Source organism: Ambystoma mexicanum, chromosome 11, assembly GCF_040938575.1.
Source record: "Ambystoma mexicanum isolate Mex_15411 chromosome 11, UKY_AmexF1_1, whole genome shotgun sequence".
Taxonomy (NCBI): Eukaryota; Metazoa; Chordata; class Amphibia; order Caudata; family Ambystomatidae; genus Ambystoma; species Ambystoma mexicanum.
Genome location: NC_090934.1, coordinates 1,467,274,695 through 1,467,300,961, shown reverse-complemented (window position 1 = coordinate 1,467,300,961; position 26,267 = coordinate 1,467,274,695). Strand labels below are relative to the sequence as shown.

Genomic DNA, 26,267 nt, shown 5'->3' with positions numbered 1-26,267 from the left:
AATTCTCTTGATGTTAGGGCTGTTTGAGGTTTCTACAGGCTCTTTGTACTCTGAATAATTTGGCCTGCACTACGTGACAATGCTGGCTGAACAATGCTGTGTTTCTTTCAGCTACTCTTGGATCATCAGGATGCCATCGCTCCGGAACACAATGATCCAATCCATGAGCTTTTGGACGACCTTGGGGAAGTGCCTACAATTGAGTCTCTACTCGGTAAGTGTTTTCATTCATGAAGCCAAAAAAACTGACCATTCCATTGAGCGGCTAATACATTCTGCAAATTATATTGTGTTCTAGAAATGTCTGCTCTAGTTCCCTTCTCGCTTTTGTTATGTAATCTATGTAATGTGGAAACTGCAGTGAGATTTGGGGGACAAGATTAGCACTATGATTTAACTCTACAACCTTAGTCGTAATATCTTCTTAATATTTCTGATTGTGTAACATTTTAATCACTCATGGCAGGTGCTGGCACATGGCATAAGACTGAAACAGAAGTCCATTAGCTCCACCCACTACCCCCCTCCCCGGTAGGCAGACTGTTCATTGCACACGTATGAAATGGTAAATGTTAGGAAAGGTTTCTCTTCTTGTGCGAAATCCACACCCCCTATGAGTCCCCCAGCACTTTTTGCTGGACACCTGGATTTTTGGTCTGATTCTCCTTGGCGAGTGAGAAGCTTATTTCTGCACTCACCCCTTCTTTTACTCTGATTTAGGGAACCTTTTTGGCCCCTTTTGAGAATTTCTTTTTGGAGTTGTGCTTTCCTTCAACTTTTAGGCATTTGCTTTTTAATGAAGCCTCACACAGCACCTTCCGTGCGGTGTTGCCAGAAGCTCCTAAACCGCTGTCCAGTCATTTGGTCGACAGACAAATGATCGACAGACAAATGGTCGACGCAATTTGGTCGGAAGACAAATGGTCGAATTTTTAATTTTATTTATATATATATTTTTCAGGTTTTCGTTTAGGAAAAAAAGGGTTTTTTAGCAAAAAAAGGGGGTTGGCGGGGACCCCCCCCCCCCCCCCCCAAAAAAAAAATTTCGACCAAATTGCGTCGACCATTTGTGCTGTCGACCATTTATTTTCGACCAAATGACCTGTAACCTCCTAAACCGTCTCCTTCATTGTGCCTTTTCTTTCCCCGACTAACTCTCGTCGTTTCCAGGGCAGGGGCATACGTTTTATCCTTTAAGTGTTTTATTTTACGAGATCACCACACTGCACCTTATGTGGAGTGCTGAGGGGGATACAGGGTGTCCCGTTTCTTACCTCTCAAGTAGCATTTTGTTACTGTAAACAAGTCCATCTCTTCATGCTGGTGGCAGTGTAACTTGTACACACATTTTTTTTACTTTTATCGCAAGCTCTTGTCGCAGCGGCACAAGGGGTACACCGTTTACCAAAAAATGGGCGGCCTTGTTTTCTAAGCACAAAACAAGATGACTTGTCCTTTCTGATCCTTTCTTCTACCTTTCTGGGTGGGGGAAGGTCCTTTTGTCCCTTTATTTGCCGGGCATCACATGGAAAGCCCCAAAGGTTCCCGTAGTACCTGGCAGGAACAGAAAGGGGGGAGGTCAACTGAAACTCCCCTGCCTCTCGCCCTGCAGTGTGCCTTGCTGAAACCAGTAAAGACTGGGAGGCTGTATATCCCCATTGGATAGCCACCCCCATGTTTGAATGGTGCACTGGACATGATTGGTGGACTCAGCTGGTGTTCCTGGATACATTTGAAGGCCCCGAGCATAAACCGTCGACCAGTGGAACAAGAAGATTCCAAAAGAGGAGAACCAACAAGGATGTTGCCAACACTTCAAACGGCCACCAGAGCCTGTTAAGTGGCAGCTGCTGACCCAAACTCTTCACTCCAATCGACAGAGAAGACGACTTCTCCCTTAGACTGGTGGGCCTAATCAGTCTGGAGACCAGTTTCAGTATGCGCTGTGAGACAGGCATGGTATCAAGAGAGACACAAACTCAATGAGTTTGTTTGAAAACCTTTATTTACTAAGGTTCCTGGGTTGTTGTAATGCCTAACTGGCCCTAACTCTAAAGGGATAATTCCCTCAACTGATATTTGTAATAGCCGTCGTTGTCTAAGAGTCCAAAATAAAAGTCTGCCTGTGTCTAAACCTATGCTTGCCCTGTATACAAAAATGTGATGGGTAGTCTTCTCAAAAATAAGCAAAATAGTGGTTCAACAAAAATGGAAACCAGGATTGGTTCCATACAGTCTTCTCGCCAGGTGCTGCTGGGTCAACGTCACACAAATAAATTCAATTCACATTGCTGCTCATAAGACCTTCTCCACAGGGCCCTTGCAGTTATTATAACTCCCTTCAGGTACCTTGTAGTTATTCTAACTACTGTCAATGTCTTTAGGTTCCTTGGGGTGCCCTTCCCCAAGCTTCAGCTTCATCAAGTTGCGAAAACACCACGGAAAATGGTAACACAGTTCCTTTTGTGAGCTTCTCGGTGTTCCCTGCGCCACTCTTCATTGGTGTCAACAATTCAACAAAAACTAACAAGTCTCCAACCTGGTTAGGCCTCTTAGGGTTCCCGTCCTCGCTCAGGCCCCTTCAACCTTGAAACACAAAACCAGTTATTTTATCAGGATATATATATACTTTAATTTCTCAGTCCCTCTCACCCAAGCTCAAGGCCTCTTCCAGTTTCCAAACACAACATATGATTTAGCACAGTTCTGTCTTGAATTTACAAATCATCCTTTCATGGGGTAGAATCGAAGGCTTTTTGAAGATGCCAGGCTTTTTGCTTTTCTTAGGCGCGACCCCTCTGGCCCTCTTGCCCCTCGCTTTGCTTTCACGTTCTTCCGTTACCTTTTTGTTCCATTCAGATGCTTTTTGCACCCCTTTTCTTCCGTTTTCCTTTCCATGCACACTTGCACCCTATGTTTTCCTTTCTGTGCACTCTTGCACCCTCTGTTTTCCTTTCTGTGCACTCTTGCACCCTCTGTTTTCCTTTCTGTGCACTCTTGCACACTCTGTTTTCCTTTCTGTGCACTCTTGCACCCTCTGTTTTCCTTTCTGTGCACTCTTGCACCCTCTGTTTTCCTTTCTCTGCACTCTTGCACACTCTGTTTTCCTTTCTGTGCACTCTTGCACACTCTGCTGTCCTTTCTGTGCACTCTTGCACACTCTGCTGTCCTTTATGTGCACACTTGCACCTTCTTTAACGTGCCCATGACACTTTGCTGATCTGCTTTCCTTTCCGTGCACACATGCACTCTTTCCTGTTCTATGCACACTTGCACCTTCTTTAACGTGTCATAGGCACTTTTCCTTATCTTTCACATGCCCCCTCTCTTGCTACAGGCCACTCGCTGCTTATTTCCACTTTTTCTCGCTTTCCGCTTCGATCTGCGTTTCTCATTTGCTTGTCTTTGTTTTGTCTTCTTCACTTCCAGCCTTTCTGTCCCCTTGCTCCGCTTTCAGCCTTTCTGTCCCCTTGCTGCGCTTTCAGCCTTTCTCTCCCCTTGCTGCGCTTTCAGCCTTTCTGTCCCCTTGCTGCGCTTTCAGCCTTTCTGTCCCCTTGCTGCGCTTTCAGCCTTTCTGTCCCCTTGCTGCGCTTTCAGCCTTTCTGTCCCCTTGCTGCGCTTTCAGCCTTTCTGTCCCCTTGCTGCACTTTCAGCCTTTACTTTAACTTTCCCACTTTCCTTTCTTTTCCGATTCTGTGCCGCTTTCCTGTCTGTGCCTTTCTCCCGCTCCGCTGTAATTTGAACGCACGCACCCAAGTTTCTCTTGCATTCTTAATGAAACTCACCGGGCAGCGTCGCATTGAGGTGGTTCCTCCAGGCAGTGCGGGTTTGAGGTCAAGTCTCACCACCTGCCCCTCAGGCAGCCTTGGGGTCGGCAATGGCCCCAAGGGAACAAGCACTTCACTGGACCGAGCCTGTTTAATGCAGGCAGCGCTTCTCCAGCTCCCAGGAGGCACGGCTCCCTCGCCACGCTGCAACCCATAGACAGCGGGCCAGCGTCTCCACGCGCCATCTTCCTCCTGCTTGCAGCTCCTGCTTTTCTCCACCCCTGGGCTCCACTGATCCGGACTGCATCCCCAGCTCACTCATGTCTCTGTGGAAATGGGGAGGGGGAGATGAGGTGAGATTGTAAACACCCCTCATAAGCTGAGGGAGAGTAGAGTAGGGTGTTAGGATTGGGGAAATACCATGTCTTGCCCTTGGGTATCCTCCTCCCAATCCCCTGTGACCCTCCTCTCAGGTGATCCTCCCTCACTTGTCCAACTCCTGTGTTGGGATCCAAAAGTGATGGCCCTTCCCTGCCCACCTGAATGGAAAATCCAGAGGGAGTGCGTAGGAGAATACCGTTGGATTTCTCACGGCACCCTCCCCAGAAGAACTGTGACCCCCCCCCCCCCCCCCCCAGGGCTTGCACACCTCAAATACCCGGTTCCTGTGCTGCATCGCTGTTCACTGTCTCCAGAAGCATGGTTTCATCTGCAACCTTGTGGTCATCATTCTAAGCCTGCAACAACTCAAGCCAGCTCCAGAGAGTCCCTTCACCAGAGACGAGGACTGTGAAACAGAGTAGAGTAGAGCAGATCGATGCGACAGCGGTCTGCCCGCCGAGCCTGTAGAAGGCACCAACAAGCTAACACCGTGAAGATCAGTTGCCTGGCATCCTCAACGAGTGCTGTCGCCAGATCCACCAAAGTACCCTTCTGCAAGTCGCCAAGACCGAAGAACCAGAGACCAGTCTGCTGTCGCCTCTCCGCTGGAACCGTCCTTCAGCAACACCACCTACACTCATAAGGTACTATTCACTCCCGGTTTAACCTACCTGGGGTCTGATTGTGTGTTTCTGAGACTTCAGGGCCTGCAGATAGCTTGTATCTTGCTACCCCTCAAATCTCCATAGAGAAACATTGGGGGGCACAAGCTTTTGTACCCTCAGCAGTAAAACCACCTACTCAAGGAAATTGGTCCTCTGGACACTCATTCAGGGGGTCACCATAACCTCCCTGAGCCAACTTGTAACAGCCGACTTTACATACCTGCAACTCTAGGGGCTCCCTCCTGGACCCTAGAACCCTGAACACTGCATTTTGCTTCTTCCTGCCTTTTCCTGGCCAACCTCCAGCCCCTGCTGCCCCAGGGCCCCATCTGAACTTTGAAAGACTCAAATTAGATAGGGTTGGACTGTTAAGACAGGATTGAGTAAGAGTTTTCGAAGTTTGCATCTATGTTTCCAGTTGTTTACTAAGTGATGTGTTATCCTAAAGCAATTTTCCCATTGAATTGGTATTGCAAGTGAGCCGATACTGTATATAGGTTTTGCCTATCGTACTTATCTGAATCTAGTATTGCAACAGTGTGCCTTAGAATATATAATACATGTATTTTGTAATATAACTTCTAAGTGCGCAAGTGTTTTCTTGAATCAATGCATGCTCTGAGGTCTTTGTACCCACCTACAGCCCTCCTCCCTCCTTAGAGTAAGGCTTGCTGCTCGCCACTCTACCATAACCTTGGCTAGGTCAGGCTGATCCTACGTAGTGTACCCCTGTTCACCTTAGGTGGGCGTTCCCATGTCCTGTCTCAGACAGAGACTTTTGTAAAACACCCGAACAGGAAACAATACTAGTTCTTATTCCACTGCATGGTCGATATCCGGGAATTCAATGCGAGTACTTTTCACATAGGTTGAGTTCAAGGATAGGGCTCGTATAATTTCTCTGGATTATTCAGAAACCATTGTTACTGAATGACTTTAGGAGTATTTGAGTTATGACCCTTGCACTCATTGAAAATGCATAAGCGGTAATCTCCGGTTAAAGAGTTTTAGATTGTCTTTGAAAAACATCATATAGGTTATGTTGTCGTGCAGAAGTACTTTAAAAATAATGTTCTTGCAAGCAAAATAAGTTGATTTAGGAGGCTTAAAAATTTTAAAAAATATACCGTATACTACAAAAATGAAAAATCAATAACTATATTAAATGTGAGAAAAGAATGATTCAAACCAATTTCGTAAGCGAGGGACAAAAAGCCGCCTGCCAGGCGGATGCACGTGGCAGCTGTTCGAGAGGACATGGAAATAAGACCAGATGGTGCAGGGGAGGTAGAAACATGAACCAGGGATGTGGACAGTAGAGCATGACATAGGAACGGGATAGTGGAGGAAGTGCTAAGAGGACGTGGTTCTAAGACCAGAGGATGCAGAGGAGGTAGAAACGCCAACCAGGGACGAGAACAGTAGAGCATGATATAGGAAAGGGATAGTGGAGGAAGTGCTAAGAGAGTGTGGATATAAGACCAGAGGATGCATAGGAGGTAGAAACGTGAGCCAGGGACGAGAACAGTAGAGCATGATATAGCAACGGGATAGTGGAGGAAGTGCTAAAAGGATGTGGATCTAAGACCAGATAATGCAGGGGAGGTAGAAACATGAACTAGGGACAAGAACAGTAGAGCATGATATAGGAACGGGATAGTGGAGGAAATGCTAAGAGGACGTGGATATAAGACCAGATGATGCAGGGGAGGTAGAAACGCCAACCAGGGACGAGAACTGTAGAGCATGATACAGGAACGGTATAGTGGAGGAAGTGCTATGTTTTAGGATGAATGGGTGAGTGATGAGGGCCGTGGGGTTGTCATAGAGAGGTAGAGGAAAGGAGAACAGGTACATTTGTTGGCAAACAATGCTATGCACTTGGTTCTTCAGAAAGGGGGAGAGTTAGAAGGTTGGATTTAAATAAGAGATAGAGTGGGAGAAGTTCAGAGAGGAATAGCATTCCAGAGCAAGGGAGCGAGGAGAGAAAGAGAGCAGAAATTGGAGGGAGTGCAAGGGAGATAAGAGGTGGCAAGGAGGGGAGCTGAGGATGATCGTAGGGTGCAAAGGGTAGAGAAGGAAGTGGGATGGGCCGATAGGTAGGGGGTGGCAAGACAGTGTATAGTTTTGAAGATGATGAGAATAAGACGAGTATCCTTAAGCCTGCTGGTAGCCACTTGCATCCCAACAGCGTGTCCTACCCAAGCTTTGAAAACTACAAGTATGGTTACAAAACTGTTGGGATGTACTACAGAGAAAGAATAAAGTAGGGTACAGTAGAGTTTGGTGTAGATAAGAGGCATTGCTCCACATGCCCAGATGAGCCTTGTATCCCAAAAAGACAGTTAGGACATGTATGCATGTACGATTTTCAAGCAATGCAGTTCCTTGACTCGTGTGACGAAAGACCCTGCACTGTCACTCTTGATACCGCGTGCACTTATAACAAAACGCGATTCATTGACTATTCTAATATCCATGCATTGTGGCAAATCCAAGCAGATGCAGAGGCATACGTATCTGTTTGTTTGGTGAATGCATTATACGAAAATGAACATCAGAAGCAATTTTATTATTTCTTGCCATATTGTGTTGCCCCTCGGCACTCTGTGTCTCGCTTTTCACTCGCATGCATACCGCAACCAATCTGATGTGCTGCTCTAGTCATTGTTTTTAATCCCATTTTGCACGTCTCCTCTCTTTATTCCAGGGGAGGGTCCGGGCAATACAAGTGATACGAGCAAGGATATGCTGGCCAAGACGGAAGTCTCTCTTACCCTGACCAATAAATTTGATGTCTTGGGAGATGAGAATGCGGAGAAGGACGCCAAAACGATTTTACTAAAGTAGGTATCACTGTCCGCCCACTCTTCTGAATGCTAAATATTCATGCACGGCTACTAAAACATGCAGAAGTACTAGTGGCTACTATTTTACAGGTGTTTTTTTATATATACACATTTTATGATCAGCTCCTACAGATTAGCTTTTGTTATCCGCAATCTCAAAGTCACTTGGCCTAGTAAGATCTTTGTCTCTGTTCCCCTCCCTTACCTCGTCGCGCCTTGAAACACTTGTGTATAGGCGCGTTATAAATGCCATATCATATATCTTGAAAGTGATTCTTCGTTTATTTCATTAAGAATAAATTACTTTTAATATTGTAGTTTCTTTACCTTTCAAGGTGTAAGGGAGAGTTCTCATTATTGTGCTTCATCCCCCTCTCCTAGTGAGACCCCCAGCATTTTTTGCTGGACTTCTGGACCTTTTTCCTTAAACCCTGAATGAGTGGAGCCTCTTCCACTCATTCCTTCTTGTGGGCTCTGTCTTTTGGAAGCCTATTCTTTGTAGTCTGCCTGTACTATGGAGTCTGTCTGCTCCAGAGATCTTACAGGCATCCATGTTTTACTGCTGCAGCTCAGAGATGCTTATGGGCACTGTTGCTGGGGACCTCTAGGGTCCTCCTTGAAGATTATTTTTCTATATCCTCGAGTAACTACAGTTCTTAATCTCTATAGCCCGAGATATTGGCACACACCACCTTCAGTGGAGTTCCAAAGGGACACCTAGTATCCCTGTTCTCTCTACTCCTGTGACTTTTTAGTCACATGGGCAATCTCCTAGTTATGGCTGGTGGCAGTGGACGTGTTCTACCAACTATTGTGTAATTGTTATACTGCAGGCTATGTCCATAGCCCCGGTAGTGCACAATAGGGGCACCCAAGTACCAACTTGGCGTATCCCTTCTTTTTTTGCCATTACTAGCATGGTTGGTCTTTGTTACCCCTTCTTCTACCTTTCTCAGAGGGGGAGGTCACTGTGTGTGTTTTGTCTTTGGCAGGAACCTTTGGGTATCCCTGCCTATGCTCCAGAGTGTTTGGGAAGGCAGTAAGTGGGGGAGGAGTCTTCCACCCCACTGTCCTTTGTATTCTAGAGTGCCTGAATAGGACCTGCTCCCACTGGGGGTCTGGCTGTCCTGATTGGATAGCCAAACGCCCCTTTCTGTAAATACTGAGAGAGATTGCAGAGGAGTGTGTGCTGGAACTGTATAAAAAGTGAGGCTCCTGGAGTGAAAAGCAAGTCGACCACTTGAAGTTGAAGTAACCGAAAAAGACGACGACCAGAGACGCCTGCAGACCCTTTGCAACACTGTGAAGTGACCACTGCTGTCCTGACCCGGTTTTCTATGTGACAGATGAGCTCTGAAGAGGACTCCTTCCCTTTGGCTGGTGGAAACAACCAGTCCCAAGACGCACTTCGAATTGAGCCATCTCCCGAGGACGTAGGAGTTTCCAGAGCTGCGGAACCCCAATACCACAAGACCTGCTGCCCATTTCGAGTCATCGTTGTGGAAAGGCTGAATCCGTCCAAATCTTTGCTGAACCCGTAAGGACACTCCAGTGATCTGATCCAACTCACCCAGACCCCCTCACCAGAGTGGGATGCAGGAAGAGAAGAATATTGACCGGTGATCCGTGTCCTTTGTTGGTGCTGCAGAAAAGGCGCCAAAACCACAGAGTGAACCAAGAAGTTGCTGAAAGTCGTGCCACAGGTCCTCCCTCGAGACTGCTGCTGAGAGATCCCACCCATTGTCCTGCCGTCAGTCATCAGACCAAGGAATCCGGAGGTCGGGTCCAGAGCTGCAACATCGCGGACCATCCACCACAAACACTTCTAACCTAAGGTACTGTGGGGAAAGAGGTATTGCTTACCTGATTCCAAAAAGTCGCTCTAGAGCATTGGAGGTGTCCAGGGTCACCCCCTCTTGCCTCTGACTCAATCCAATGCTCGTGTCCCTTCATCGAGTCCTTGTACAGGTCTCCCTTGGTAGTTGTTAACTTGCTGCTTCTATGACAATAGAGACTGGAAAAACTCTTCGTCTTCTGCTGCTTGTAAAGACTTGAGCCCCCTCCAAACTGCCTGTAGCTAGAGTTGTGTCTTTGGACTTAAAATACTTGCTGTGAGAAGAAACCCTCTCTAGAACCATGACCCAGGCTAAGGTTACACTAACAAGCCATTTGCCTCCCTTTAAGTGCCTTTACTATAAGTGTTTTGCAGAGTAAATGTATTACCGTATGAACTGTTAGAATCTGCAGGTGTGTGTAGTAACCGATAATACAATAACATTCTCTTTTCCCTTTGTAACGTTGCTACAAATGTATCTGCGAAGAAACATAAAAGTGAAAGTGCCCTTTGAAGTGTATTCTGAAGTGTTTTAGTGTAAACGTCTAAAGTATTTAAAGTGATTCTGGTGTATATTTAATAAATATATAATTTTATATAAATTATAAGTGTAAGCTCACATCTTTCTCTTAAGATGAGCCGGACTGCTGTGCCACTCTACTAAGGTCCTGAGCTAGTACAGACTGATGCTAAGAGTATGAGATCTACAAACCACTAGGATAGCTTACTAAAGTCTTACTGCCAGTAGGAAAACTCCCCAAACACAAGGCCCTTTGGAGAATGGGGACAGAGGGAAACTGGGCAGTAGGGCAAGGAGGCGGGGAAGAATCCAGCAGAGAGAGAGGTTAAAGTGCTCAAAGAGAGGGGGCAAGTGACTGAGAGAGTCTGTGGGACAGACTGGCCAATAGGAGCACACGATGGGTCAGCGCTGTGCAGTATGGATGCTGGGTTGGAGAAGAGGCAGAGAAGTAGTTGAGAGTAGAAGGGGTAGGGAGGAGAGGTAGTGGACGGAAGGAGCGTGGGGGAGCAAGCGAGCGAGGTGGGTTATGAGATTGTGTCACGAATTTCAGAGATTTTCGTGGGACAGTAGTGATAAAAGTCTATCAGTAAGGATCAGTCCGTGGCCTGTCATTTCACCAAGGAAATGCTGTACCATCTTTTTAAACTATTACCTGGGTCTCTCGAAGGGGATGTTGAACTCTTTAGATGTCCGTCTCTTGGCTCTTAGCTTGAGAAGAAAGGTAGTCTGAAATTGTTCTGCTTCAGCTGTCCTGTAACATGGCGGCAATGCTGAGGTCCTGCGCCTTCAACTACAAAGTGCTGGATAGTTTGCTGACCTCCTGCTCGGTTGCAGAAGTCTCTGGTCGCCCATTACTAATGTAACCCTGGACAAGCACAAGATGGCTGCCGTGATATACAAGACCCGTGCTATCATTTTCATGCCGGCCTCTCATTCTGGCCACCTGTGGACAAGAACACTAAGAACACCTCCCAGAAGATCATGTTTTCAGTCCTGCTCGTATGCCAGTCAGGGGTCAAGCAATCTGCCTAATGTGTCGGCCATCTCCAGTGATCCCGCCATATCGGCACCCCTGTGTCTTCCACCAGTCAGAACTAGTGTATATTCAGTCCATCTAGGCAAAAAAAAAACATGCTTTTTTAATAAAGCTTGGGTGTAAGAGACTTTTAAATCGATTGCCAAGAAAAGGTGTTCAGTCATCTTTGTTTTATTTACTTTCAAGTAATTGTGCGCAGGATAATTACTCTTCAGGCAAGATTGAGAGTTGCATCATGTATTAGAAAGCTAATTGATGTGAAGGCATTTTTACTGAAAACAAACCATGTATTGGGCCAGCACCGACGGTCATCCTCGAGCTCTGGCCAGGCCGCCTTGGAGCTTTTCCCCCCCTCCACGTAAGAAGATTCCCGTTCACCTTAGAGCTGGTCCCTCCGGTGAGGGACAGTCAGGTCCCACATGAGGCAAGTGCCCAAGGCCTGGGGTGGGCCGGCAGCACCCCCCAGCCACCCTGGAGCTTTAGCAGGGCCCCTTTAGAGCTTTTCCCTCTGGGGCACCCCGCAACCTCCTCTCCAGGCTTGGGGACTCTCGACCCACACACACGAGGCAGGCACCCAAGGCCCGGGTGGGAACATGTATGGTATGCCATTTATAACGCACCTGTACACAAGTGTTTCTAGGTGCGAAAAGTTCTGATCTTCATATTGTATCATGACTGATTTCAGGATGGTTTCTGTAGGTATTAGTTTTATGTTTTTTTTTTTTTTTTAACAGTACAAAGCGGCTCATTGTGGACGTTATTCGGTTTCAGCCTGGAGACACCTTGACCGAGATTCTAGAAACTCCCACAACCAATGAACAGGTACAGTCAAGGGAAGGCGTTGTCTGCATATGCTTATATTAATTTCAAGAACATCGCAGCATCACGTGATCTTGTTACGCACAGCTTACGGTTCTGGTTTAAAGACGGTCGACACCATGACTACAAGGGGAACGTTGCAACTGAAGTGTGTTCGGCTTGATGACTGCAGTCTTCTAGCATAGGGAATATTGAGTTTAACATGTCAGACCTAGTCGCAAGGGATTCTACATTAATGTGGAGGCTGCTGATGTGTCGATTGCCGGGTAATGGTACATATGTCCTAATGTGTTCTTTGGGGGATGCTGATCATTCTCAAACGTAATGGACTGCGGGGTAGGGGTGTGATCACAATGTTATTCCTTCATCATTGGGCAGATAAGATCGATGTTCCTAAGGTTGAGGTAATAAAATGGAGCGGCCGGGCAGAAGTGTATACAGACAGTTTGCGATTGTCACTTGACATTTGAGAACTCGTTACCATGAGTTGTCACCTAACAACTGGTTCTAGTAACATTCTGGGTGTTCTGTTTTGTTTCACAAGGTGGATCATTTCTAGTGCACTGTCCTACTTTTTTATGAGCTAATCAACGTGTCCTGGTTTAATTTTGTCCTTGGGCGTTTGTAGAGACAGTTAAGATTGAGTTTGAGAAGGTGGTCTCTTTTTCTGTAGAAATGTAGAGATGTGTTTCCTGCAAAACCTGCAATGCCTGGAATTCCGGATGCAACCTCAGGTGCAGAAAGGCTAATGTATTTACCCCTTGTCGGCAGGAAACTGATCATCAGCGAGCTATGCAGCGAAGAGCCATCCGCGATGCCAAGACGCCGGACAAGATGAAAAAAGCTAAATCGATAACAGAAGACAACAACCTGAGCTTGCAGGAGAAGAAGGAGAAGATTCAGGCGGGCCTGAAGAAGTTGACCGAGCTTGGGATGGTGAACCCAGAGAACCGGTACCAGGACCTCATCAATGACATCGCCAAGGTAACGCCAGGGTGGGCAAGAGAGAAAACTCATATGCTGGCAAGCATGGTGTGTATATGTGAAAACGTTTGAGCGTATCATTTACTTGCACGATGGAGGCAAAAACCTAAATGTAAACTAGTGGAGCGCCTCGATGTCTATGGGCTGCAGTGCGCTCTATAAATGTAAATAAATAAATAAATAAATAAATATACAACTCATCCTAAGAAGAGGCGGGCCAAACTAAAAGGTCAAGCCCGCACATCTGCTATGGGCATTTTTATCTCTTTTTAGAGGTCTGAGTTTTAAAGAAAATGGCTGCCTGTACCCAGAACATTATGTTGGGGAAGCAGCAGAATCCTCTTCAGTCTGAGGATTTAAGGGACGGCTCCTATATTCCCTGTAGGAGGTATAGACACACAGTGAACGGTTAGCTTGGGACATCGGTGCCGAGATGGAGATCTGGTCTGCATAGGGATGACAGTAGCTTTGCCTCATTATCAGCTGTCTTTCGGCGCCTTGACCCCATTGTCCAGCCACTCGACTCCTGGCTGAGTTCTGCCTTGGGGGTTTCAGCAGGTGGGACACCGCAGCACCTCCAGGGTCCAGCTGTTGCAATCTGTATATCCACTGTGATTCAGAATAGGGAAACCCATTGCTGCAATGTCTGGGTGCTTGGCCTGGTGGCCAGCAGAAGCAGCTCTTTCAAAGTGTTTTAGGAAATGCACAACTTACAGAAAGATTTGGGAAACATTCTGCAGCTTTGCATAGCACCAGGAAGGGCAGTCTTGAGCTGCAGAAGCCTGAACTGTACTAAATGTGATGGCATTATTAGCACAGCGGGCAGCTATGCCCTTCTTAAACTCCTTATACGTACTTCGTCATACTTGCTGCGCAACATTTAAGAAGCGCACACAGAGCCCAAACACCTCTTCCAAAGGCAGAGGTTCTCAAACACATTAGTTGAAAAACCCATCCCAGGAGTGTCAATAAAATGCACACTTGTTATGCCAGTGTCCTGAGCAGTGCACAGTGGGGGCAAGTTATGTCTGCTTTGTTAACCATAACTGGCGAATTAGTGTTTTTTGGGTTTATGTTTTGCACGGTAACCACAAAAAAAACTTTGTGGAAGTGGGTGCATTTTGTGGGAACCCAGCCTTTTAATCACCCAATCTTCTTTCACAAAGCTCTCTGTTGAAAATCAACCCTGGGCAAACATTTTCTGGGGGGTGGGAGGGAGTTCCCTACTCCTCCTTTCACAGCAACCAACATAACTATCCTCTTAAAATATATATATGTATGTATATGTGTATATATATATATATATATATATATTTTTTTTTTTTAATTTTATTTATTTTTTTTCAAGGAAAAAACGTAGTTGAATTGCAGTTAAGGTGAGTAAACTTAACGCAACAAAACCCTTGAAATTCAGCGCATTTGGAAACTCGGGACAGGCTTAACTGTCTCCCATAATGCCACCCCCCCCCATAATGACATTTTGCATGGCATTGTAAATTCTGTCCCTTATAAGATATATGTGCTTTTGGACTTTGCAACCGGAAAGCGCAGAGTTAAGCTGGTCCTGGGTTTCCCAGTGTGCTGGATTTCAAGGGGTGTGTTGTGTTAAGTTTACTCACCTTAACTGCACTTCAACTAACGTTTTTTCTCTGAATTTCAAGGTTTTTGTTAAACCATACTTTTTTCATGCTCACTGTATCATTTTTAGTGCCAGTGACCATGGCCAGTGGACACTGCCGTATGCCGTATCCACTGTATATGTATTTGGCGCAACTGGCCATGACCTTTGGCCATGCCCATTGTATATTTTAAAACACTAACTGCCCACTAACTATGGCCGTTGGCCATGGCCAGTGACACCACCTTCGGCTGTGCCATTGTACATTTTTAAATCACTCACTAGTCATGGCTTTCGGCTGCGCCCACTCTCTTTTTATTTTTCTTAACTCCAATAGAGTGGCCACAGCCTTGAGTCACGCCCACTTTATATTTTACAACACTACCAAGCCTTCAGTCCTTTAAAACGCTACCAAGCCACTGGCCATGTCCTTCAGCCGCGGGGAATGATTTTTCACCCCCATCGTCACTGTAGCTGTACAAATATATATATTTTTTAAATATTACTTTTTTTCTATAGCCAGGTTAAATTGCAATGAACTACAGATAGCCTTGGTTATTTGTAGTCATTATGCCTGTGGTTATCGGGAAAAGCAGTGGGGGGTGCTTGTTTGCCCTCCTAGGCACTCGCCAAGTGCCCCCTCATCTGTGCCTGCTCCCCCACTCACCTCATGGCCTCCTCACCTCCCCCACCCTCTCTCATTCCCCCCACAACACTCATAGTTTCAGTTGAAATGTCGGATAGCTGCAGTTATACCCGAGGGTATGTGAAAAGGTTTCAGCCTTGTGTTGCAAACTTGGTCCCTAGCCGCCCTCCAACTCCCAAATTTCACTTGGTGTCCTCTTGCGCCCCCCCCAGTCCTCCCCCCAATCTCTAGCATGATGGCATTTGCATGTTTTTGACCTGCAAATGTTTTTTTCAGCATTTTATTTTCCGATGCCCTGGAGTATAACTGCGGGTATCTCCCACTTCGAGAAAAAATCAAGTTGGCGACTGTTTCATTTATAAACACTCGGATTCTCAATGTACTCTGGCAGATATATATAGCTGTTTATGTTGGAGAAGGGACACCCCCCCTTCTCCATCAAATTTTAAAAAAAGTACTGGACAGAATAACCCCAAACTACAAAAGGATCACGAGTCAACGCTTCGTGCCAGAGTTCTTTCAAACCTGGTCCAAATCCATCCAGCGGTTCTGGCTGTGCAGTGGAGCAAGCGTGGACCTTTTTTGTCTAGGGAAAAATAAATGGGGACAAGGCCAAAAGTGTTTTTTTAATTTTCTTAATAACCTTTTATTCTTTAAAGAATCTTTCCCAAACCTTCCAGTCATGGAGGGTGTTCAGACATACAAAATTGTCTGCAAATGTTCTGCCAAATCCGTCTCACGAGTCATAAGTTATTAGCAATTAATTCTTTTGATTTCCTATGTGCCTCCGACTCACCTTAACTGTAGGCCGGCGACTGCTGCCATATAGTTTATGTAAGGGCTTCTGTGCATGGCTTCCTTTCTCGGCCCCTCTTCTAAAATTCTGTTACCTTGGACCCCAGTTTAGGGACAGAGTTCACAGGCACTTTTGCTTTGCATCAGAATCTTTCGGCTGTACAAATAAAAGGCATGGTTCATTGTTGCAAACACCTCAATGTGAGGGAGAGTGTTTTGCGAACAGAAAATTACATGCCAAGCCATGTGCGTTATGTGCTGATTCAAGCATACAAACGTTTATCACAGACATATTTGTTCAATCTAAAGATGTATGGTCCTTCTTATGTTTTCAAAATGCTCTTTGATTTTATGCAAAACAGCCAGAAAACCTCATTGGTGCTATTTATCCCCCTTCCTCATAAAGGTTTTGCAAAAGACTACAATGGGAGTGTACCAGACCATCCATCTTGGAATCATAACCTTGTATACGAAAATGTATATGATTATTGTAAATTATATGTTCTGCTGAATACGACAACGGTATTGTTTGTATTGAACTACAATACCTACTGGAAGTGATCATTAGAATGTAGCATTGGGGAAAAACAGTTTACAATTTTAGGACTATTAAATGCATAAAAACTAAAAACGAACTAAATAGGAAATAAATGCATGGAAAGATTCAGTGGTATCTATGAAACGTTTGATCGCATCCACTTCCCTGGAGTTCACCATGGAATTGTGATCATTCCTGCAGCGCAGCAGGAGCGTGTGGTTGTGTCAATGCTCATTGATTTTGTATCGTCAATTAGCATGTCACATGTGCGCCCAGTTATAGCTGGACGGGATAGAACCTCTTCTGCATACCTCGCCTCCGTCCTGGCATTTCCCCATGCAGCTTAAGAGGTTGGGCATGAATGGGCACACACTCACTGTGGGCCAGCCTAGCTATACATGCACAACGTACTTGTGTAACTTACAGATTCCTTTGTGATCACCATCCAGATGAAGCGATGTGGTTAGCGATGTGGTTAGCGTGTTCAGTGTGCGAAACATGCATTTTATTATTGAGTGGTCCATGTGTGGTCTATGTTACATGATGAAATTTGTCTTGGCAAGGACCGGGTTACGATTTAATTTGGTAAAAAGGATATACTTTGGTGATCTAATGAAAAAGTCAGGGCTACACACAGAATTGGGGGAGCTTAAAGTGATGGGATAGGTAATGGGGTGGCAGGGAATTCCAGGTGGTGAATGTAACAGAAGTTTCGGTCAGGATAGGTAAAAGGATTAAGGGTAGTCATTAGAGGTTTGTCATTTCTTTAAAGAAAGACTGGAAGCTTTTGAAAGAGCTGCAATGCATTCTGCAAGGTTGCTCCTAGGAAATCTGTGCAAATGGCTAATGGACACTGGAGAGTTCTCTCACTCTAGCTCCTCCCTTTTACGGTTTTAGGACATCCGGAATCAGCGGCGCTACCGGCAGAGGAGGAAGGCGGAGCTGGTCAAACTACAGCAGACTCACAGTGCCCTGAACTCCAAGGCGGTGTTCTACGAGGAGCAGGTGGACTACTATAAAAGCTACACCAAAACCTGCCTGGATAATCTGACCAGCAAGGGCAAGTAAGTGACTTTAGTTCCATTGCCTGAAATCGCTTCACATCCCTTGATGGCTGGACAAAAGGATCCATTTCCATGCATTTATTTATTTTATTTATTTGTTACACGCCCAGACCCTCGGGTGTCACGGCGTGGTTACAAGACAGCTTAGATATTAGTAAGACATTGTAATGTACATTGGTTACATTGCATTTTAGGATATATAGTTTACAAATATTAACTAACACAATATTATGTTGCAGATGCTTGTCCATGGGTTCTAATATTGGTTGAATAACCAGGTTTTCAGCAATTTCTTGTGGGCCGTGAAAGAGGATTCTTTTTTGATAGTAATAGGTAGGGTGTTCCAATGTTTGGGGGCTAGAGCGGTGAAGCTGCTACTCCCGGCTCTCATGGATTTGAAGCGGGGAGGAGTCAGGAGGAGTTTATCGTTAGATCTTAATGATCTCCTGTCATCTTTTGGGTGAATAGTGTTGTTGAGATAGATAGGTCCTTTTCTGGTCAGGCATTTATTTGTGAAGCCCGGTGCGAGTCAAGGGCGGTGCTTCGTTTTCAACGTACGCTGTTGTGCTGCTGTTTGGCTCTGGAGGGCCTGGAAGGCTGCTGAAAGCAACGTCGTGAAGCTCGGCAAAACAAGACTGATTCTGCACAGTCCGCCCTAGTACGCCTCCGAACAGTTGAGTGTCCGAGACATCTGAGGCTGACCATAGAGCGCTAAGGGTGTGGACCAGATGGAACTATCCCCAGGCGAAGAGACATCAGGCATGGGAATACACACGCGAAACCGGCTGCGGAAACAAATTCCTAAAAAGGAACAAGGTAAGATAAACGCACTCCACCCCATGCCAAACACGTTGCCCCAAAAAGCAGAGCTGCGCGCTTTTGTTCGCCCAGTGGAAACATCTTCAGAGACTCTAAATGATGGTTTACCTAGCATGGCGCAACCTGCATCTCTAGTCAGTCTATTATTGCCATCTTCTATTACATTACCACCGACAACGGCAGCCGCGATAGCTGAGGCTGCAGTTGTAGCAGAGGCAGGAGTGGGAGGAGAGGGAGTGGAAGCTGAAGCGGAAGCAGGAGCCGAAATCCTGCCTGTAGCGGCGTACCCTGAGGCGAACAACAAAACTCACTACGCATATACAGGCACTAACTCTGAAATGGCCCACCAGCACAGTGCAAACATTAATGTGCAGCCTGCAACGCTCCCGGCGTCCGGCAATAACGGTCCAATATCTGCTGAACGTCAAAAAGAGCACACTGAACAAAGCAAGATCGATCGTTTAGTGCGCCCGCCTGTTCTCCCTAAAATTGTACAAATCGAGCCGCTAGAACATCCTCCAACAGTATACCTAGACGCCTCTGAGATCTTCACATTTGATATCACTGATGCAGATCTACTGGCAATGCGATCCCCATCAATTGGAAGCCTAAAATCTCCCAAAAAACAAATCAGCTACATGCAATCTGAGGACACATCAAATAACACAGAGGCGCTGCATGGTCACTCCAGCACACGAGAGTCTCAAAAAACAGCAAAACCTTTTGACCAGAGGCCTCATATTCAAAAAGATGCTTCTCAAATGCATATAATTACGCATGTAACAACATGCACTCCAGACAAAGCAGATAGACGCACAACCAACGATGCAGATAACAACACTGCACCTGCTGCTCGGACAAGGATTGGAAACAAACTGCCCAAGTTAAATTCACAGTTGACACCCAAAGTGAAACCATCCACGTCCTTTGACATTGCCGCGCGAGAAGCACGGCTAACTGTCCGTCTCAAATCAGATTTTAATCTAATGCGTGAGCGCCTAAATGAAAGCTTTTCATCCAATAATGCCAATGAACAAACACCCGGTTGTATGGCAAGCACGCTGCGTAAAGTAGTAAAATATACTTCTGAAAAAAATACACCATCTTCACCATATCTTGATGCTGTAGTAAACCATTTGAATCTGGATGCACCTGCTGCCCATCAACAAAACAATCGACAGACAAGAATAGAATACAAAAAATACGATGAACATAACGTAAATCAGTCAGAAAACAACTCGATTGAAAACGGAACATTGGATCAAAATGAATCTAAAGGTCCGGAAAATCACACGAACTGCAAAGAAAATATTTCAATCGCAGCCGGAATTCAGATCCATAACAATGTCCTAGCGGCCACTTCAATAGCACTAATGCCATTCATGAAATTATATGAGTCAATAAAAGAATCCGTACAAGACCAAAACGCCATTCTAGCAGGGTTAAACAACAAATTGTTGACTTTAGAAAAGGGAAATGAACATCTAAGCAATCGTTTAGACCTTGAGGCCGCGTCGACCCACCAATGGCACTCACGTCTAAATGAAATCACACGACGGGAGGCACACGAAAAATCAGATCTCGCCGAAGCCTTAGTAGAGTGCACCAAGTGGCTTAGACATAATGTTACAGTTCAACCACTCATCAACCAAATGAGAGAGCCTACAGTAGGCAACCTGAGGCACAACGATCATGAGAAGAAGTCTAAACAACAAGGAAGTCATGATCTCCCACGTAAGCAACAAATCGATCTGGAGGAAAAACTCACAGATACTGCGATTAGTGGTGATAAAATGGCAAATAAGAACGAGGAAAGTAACCAATTCGTGAAAGCAATGCCCCCAAGTGCTGGATCCGGCTTTAAAGCAAACAATATAACGGGCTCTGCTACTGCGATTGTTGTACAAAGAAGATCCACCACACGAAAAGAAGCTGCTGAGGTGACAGTGGGAGCAAATCAGAATGAAATGCCCCCTAGATCACTGTTCACACTGGTGAACCAAGCAGCACCAATAGAGAAGAAAATCTCCTTTGACATTTTCTCAGGCACAGCAAAAACTATACAAACAGCAAAACTAGCAGAGAAATTGAAAACAACTCAATCCATTACCCTGAAAACGCTAAAGAGAGGTTCGGCTACAAAACGCCCGCGAACAAATGAGGCAAAGAAATTTATAAGAAACTTGAACACTCCGCCGCGACCAGTGATACAAAAAACTAATGTCGTGCCAAAAATGAATGTCGCGCAGGAAACTGTCAGGCCGGGTGCTGCCAACTGTACAAACAACAAAGAACCTCCCATCAAACGCAGAAGAAACGACATCAGTCCGTCGGTAGATCGGTCCATAGAAGAGGAAATTGAACTTTGTGATCTATGAACTTACTCTGTCGACGATGAACAAGAAACCGATGATGTCCTTAAGATACACGACCCGTCAGAAAGAGAACGGATCACTTTAACACCATCTAGTAGAGAAGAGAGAGAGACACATTCAGAGCGCTATCCTTTGGGCCCAGCTGGGCGATGGCCAAAAGAAGTTGAAAAACGGCGAGAAATTTTCGGAACGAACAAGACAGAAACAAACAGACGATCCCAAAGTCCACCTGTAAAATCTTTACTGAAACTAAACCCGAAATATACAAAGGCCCAAACTAAAAATTTAAACCTATCTGGCACACAACGCAGAAGCGACAAACTGAGCCACCATACAGGTTGTCTGGATAAACTGGAGCTCGAAAACATTCTAGAGGAAAAAAATGAAATAAACCTCAATAGAACAAATGTGATGAAGCTGTTGCACAGTATACCTGCCTTGAGGAATATCCGATCTGATGATATCAATATCGTTGAATACAAAAATGAATCCAGATCAGATTGGGTAATCCTGCATATGCAATCCAAAACAGTGGCGCGCCCAATTCTAGACGCGAAGGAAGATCTACTGTTCTATGGATTTAATCTAACCACAGCAATCGATTCTCCAGTCTTAACTCGACACAGGGAAAAGGCCAACACAAAAAGACACTTACTACAAAAAGAGAGGACCCGAGAAGCCAATTTAAACAACATGTATCTCAGGCATCCGAAACAAATAGTCGAAAAAGTAACGCATAGGACCACGGAGGGTCCAGACAAGTGACCCAATTACTAACAACTTGGAACACCAGAGGATTTGCTCACCTATTTCGGGAAGGAAGAGAGCAAGACATCAGAAGCCTGTTTATTTGTTTCCAGGAAACATGGCTTAGAAAGACACCCTCCTGCGACGGATATACAACATACTTAAACGAAGCAGGCAAAAACACATTGGGAAGGCCTTTCTCCGGCCTTCTTGCCATGATAAAAAATTCATCAGGATGGAAAGTAATCGACATCCAAAATCCAAATTTATTTGTTCAAGCAATTACGCTTGAAGCATCGCCCCATACCATACACGGATTAAAAGGAAAACAACATCTGCTGCTGGTAAATACTTACTGGAATCCCGCAATGATTACAGATGATGACTACTTGAGGTCAATGACTACCCAAATAGATAACTGCTATGCCGCATTTGTCGCACCATTTATACTAATCTGCGGAGATCTAAACTTTTCTTGGTTTAAAACATCCAATCAATCTAACATGGATACTACACAAGCGATCCCATCTGAAAGATCGAATCGGAGCACGAAATGGACACATGAAATATCAGCTCGTAATTGTGTATTGCTGAATGGGAGTACAAAAGGAGATATCCCTGCTGCAGCAACATGGCAACGAGGTGGTCTATCTAAAACCTTAGACTACATATGGGCATCTGACAACCTGCATGCCCTGATTTCTGATTTACAAGTAAGGCAAATGCCCAATAGCGATCATAACCCACTTATTCTATCATGGTTTACGGGCTCAATAACAACGTTACAATGTTACCCTACGCAATTGGATATTAACTCCTCCCTAAACCGCTTAAGAATAACTAACAAGCAAATCGACAAAATAACCTTAGCCTTTATGGAGGCATGCACCACAAACTTACACACAGAATATACTCCTTTCCTGGACCCGCACAGAAACACATACAAGAAAACGACAAGAGACCACACCCATTCATTTAGTCCAGCACTAAGTGAAGCAAAGAAGCTACTTGCCAGTGACTTAAAAAAACTAAAATCTATCGGAGGGACACATCTACCTCAACATTTAGCTACCAGGCGTCAAAAATCTCGAAATTGGCTAAAATCCTTCAAAATCACCCGAAGACAGGAACAAGCAGAACTAATGCTCCGTCTTTTAATTCAAAAAGACAGTTCCAATATATGGAAAATAATAAATAATGGTTGTTTGACTCAACCAAATTATCTAACAAACGGCGTGAATGCATCCTCCTGGACAACTCATTATGGTATAGTATTCAACAACACTGCCGATGTTAAAACATCAAATTTAAAATCAGATCAATATACCTGGGATGTAAGAGAATCACTCGAGAACATCTCACATGCAATTCAGAGGCTAAAATCATCACGTGCTGCCGGCCCTGACGGAGTATCCAACATCATGCTCAAAACTAACAAAGCGAGCTGGACAAATTTCATCAAGGTGCTATTTGACCAGATTGCCCGAACATCCAAAATTCCTTGCTCATGGACGAAAGCAATAATCGTTCCAGTGTTTAAAAGAGGAAATAAAGACGATCCTGCAAACTATCGCCCCATAGCTCTGCTTGACACTATGGGGAAGATATTTGCCACATTCCTCCAAGAAAAAATTGAAAGGTGGGCAAAACAGAATAAAATCCACGATGAACGACAAACCGGATTCACCAAAGGAGTCGGAGTGGAACTCAATTTAGTACTATTAAATTTGGCTAAACTAAATGCTATAAAACAGAAAAAAAGGTTGTATTTAGCGTTTATTGATCTAAAACAGGCCTTTGATTGCATAAACCGGAACCTGTTGTGGCACAAACTAAAAAAATGGGGATGTCCTAACGAACTACTAGCCCCACTAGTGGCACTACACACCAAAACCAGTATCCGCGTGCGTCTAAATGCAGAAGGAGAACTAACTGATGAAATAAAAACCACACAGGGGGTGAAGCAAGGATGCCCACTAGCAGCCACTCTGTTTAAACTTTTAATCTCAGATCTACCCGAAGCGTTTACTCAAACGAGATGCTTTCCCCCAAAAATCAACGGCACACACGTAACACATATAATCTATGCGGACGACATAGTGTTTCTTGATTGCACCGAAATAGGCCTACAACGATCACTAACAGCTTTGCAAACCTATCTAACAGAAAACCATCTAAGGATAAATGCAAATAAAACGCAAGTGATGGTCTTTGGATCAGGAAATAACTTAAGAAAACCGAGGTTCAACTGGCACATCGATAAAGAAACATTAGCCAGAACAGAAGCCATCCGATATCTGGGTGTTTCATTCAATGGGTCAATCAGAGAGTGGAGCTGGATAAACGAAATCACCCAGCGGATGAAAATGTTTGCCTTACAAGGTCGGAAATTACATTTAAATTACGGCAAATTCTCACTCCAACCCGTAATGACTTTTTACTTACAGAAAGTGATCCCAGCAATATGTTTTGGGAGTGAAACAGGGTGGAATATCAGAGCAAGCCTATGGGCACAAATTGAAGGTTGCTTCTGGCGCAAAGTCCTCCAACTACCACAATGTGTCTCAATGGTGGCTGTGAGACATGAACTTGGCCTTGACTCCTTGCACTCTACCCTACAATGGAAATCCATACTACTGTTAAGAAAAATCAGAATGGTGCCGGTAGCAACTGCTTACACAATCTTGGCTAACAAAATAACTGACGCATCTGCATCTATGCTAAAAAGTTGGGAAGAAAATTTATCAAACATCCTGGAAGAAGCAAATATAAAAATGCCTCTGGTGCTACGGATGCCAAAACAGGCAAAAACAAAATTCATGCAATTCAAGTGGATTAAAAACGCGAAAAGGCGAGCAACACTATCCACTGGACTAGACCTTGGACTGTGTGAACAGGAAAGAGGTAACCTACCGAAATACCTGTCCAAGTTTCCCTCTCAATATCATCGAAATCAATTTCTAAGGCTTCGCCTTAATTTGCTCAACACCAAGCTATATAAAAGAAGAATAAAACTTTGTCTAGAGCTGAGAAAAGGAGTTTGGTATACGCGTTGTATAGTGTAGGGGAGAGACAGGAGCCTTGGGGCACTCCTATGGGGACTGGGATGGGGTTGGCCGCTTCTTTCCCTATGGATACTCTGGAGGTACGGTCAGTTAGGAAGGATTTCACCCATGCAGTGGCTTCCCTGGAGAAGTTAAACCCTCTGGCGAGTGAGGTGCAGAGTTTATCATGGTCCACCAGGTCGAATGCTGCAGAGAGGTCCAACAGCAAGAGGATGCAGAGTTTCCCAGAATCTCTAATAGCATCCATCTGGATTTTGAGGTCCAGAAGGGCTGTTTCCGTACTATGGTTAGGCCTAAAACCTGATTGTCTGGTGCCAAGAAGCTGATTCGATTCCAGATGGGTTTGGATTTGGTTGTAGGCTAATTTGTCAATGATTTTAAGTAAAAACGGCACCGTGGTTATGGGGCGATAGTCGAAATGGTGGGGTCTAGGTTCGGTTTTTTTAGAAGCGGGGTAACCCAGGCTTCTTTGATGCAGGTAGGTACTATGTTGGAATTGAAGGAGGCGTTGACGAATTTGGTGATGGTGGGTGTCAGGGTGGAGGCACAGGCTTTGACTTGTTTGGCTGGGACAGAGTCCCCTTTGCAATTGGACGCTTTAAGTTTGGATATGGTGTCGAATACAAGGTCTTGGGTGACGGGTGTGAATTGGAAGGAAGGGTTGGTGTTGTCACTAGAGGAGGCAACGGGGTTAGGGGTGGGGGAGTTTTTTTCAGCTAGGAGTAGTCTTTTGGATGTGATTTTATTCTGCAACATAGCAATTTTGGAGGCCAGTGCGTCTTGTATGGTAGTGCACCATTCTTTGCTCGCATTTGTGGGTGTATCAGTAGTTAGAGGGTTTTCAAGTTCTCGGAGTATAGAGAAAAGCTCTTTGGAATCTGATGCTGCATTACTGATGCGAGCATTGTAGGCGTTGGCTTTGTGGGAAATAATGGTTGTTTTGTAGATAGTATTAGCATCTTTGAAGGCTTTGGCCGAGTCAGGGGAGGGGTGTTTGTTATGGGCGTGTTCGAGAGAGTGTTTTTTTCTTCTTAGGGTGACTAATTCTTCATTGAACCAGAAGTTATTAACACGTCTTAGTTTGGGGGTAACTGGCGCTATTGTGTCAATCGCTGTGGAGAGGCATTTGTGGTAATGCTCCGCGAGGGTGGTAGGATCATTGCTAATGATTGAGTGAGCTTCTAGAATTGTTTTCAGAGCAGGGTCAAGGTTCTCTACTGCAAGTTTTTTGGGATTTCTGCTTTCAATGGTGTCCATAATTCTGTCTTTAGGCGGGCAAGGATCGTCACTAGTGATAGTGAATTCTATGCAAAAGTGGTCTGTCCAGCTGAGAGGGGTGATTGGGCCTATAGTGATTTTGGTGTTTAGGGTGAGGATCCAATCCAGAGTTCTACCCTTGTTGTGAGTGGGGACATTTATGTGTTGGCAGAAGTTCATGTCATTAAGTGCCAGGAGAAGGGCGGTGGCTTTGGTGTCTTGGTCATCATTGAAGCCAAGATTCAGATCACCAATGATGATGCATTTCGTTTGGGGTTTAAGAACGGGTGCCAGTATTAGTGGGATGTCTGTTTCTGGGTGGCTATTGCTGCTAGGCGTTCTGTATATAACCACAATGTTGATTGTGGTGTTTTCATTCATGGCTAGTATAGCGAGCAGTAGTTCATATCCTGCAATTAATTCAATAGAGCTAGATCTTATTTTGAGAGTGTTTTTAGTTATAATGGCAACACTGCCACCTGGGGAGG

At 45.0% G+C, this 26,267-nt stretch overlaps 1 protein-coding gene across 2 annotated transcripts in view; it reads left to right on the top strand.

Moving 5' to 3' along the window:
* Positions 1 to 26,267, top strand: part of IQGAP1 (IQ motif containing GTPase activating protein 1) — a 473,401-nt gene that overhangs the window by 429,404 nt on the left and 17,730 nt on the right. For both annotated transcript variants that reach the window (XM_069625145.1, XM_069625146.1), the window contains 5 exons: positions 112 to 214; positions 7,524 to 7,659; positions 11,787 to 11,874; positions 12,643 to 12,855; positions 17,350 to 17,516. In XM_069625145.1, coding sequence (XP_069481246.1) covers positions 112 to 214; positions 7,524 to 7,659; positions 11,787 to 11,874; positions 12,643 to 12,855; positions 17,350 to 17,516 — 707 coding nt within the window. The remainder of the gene's footprint in view (positions 1 to 111; positions 215 to 7,523; positions 7,660 to 11,786; positions 11,875 to 12,642; positions 12,856 to 17,349; positions 17,517 to 26,267) is intronic.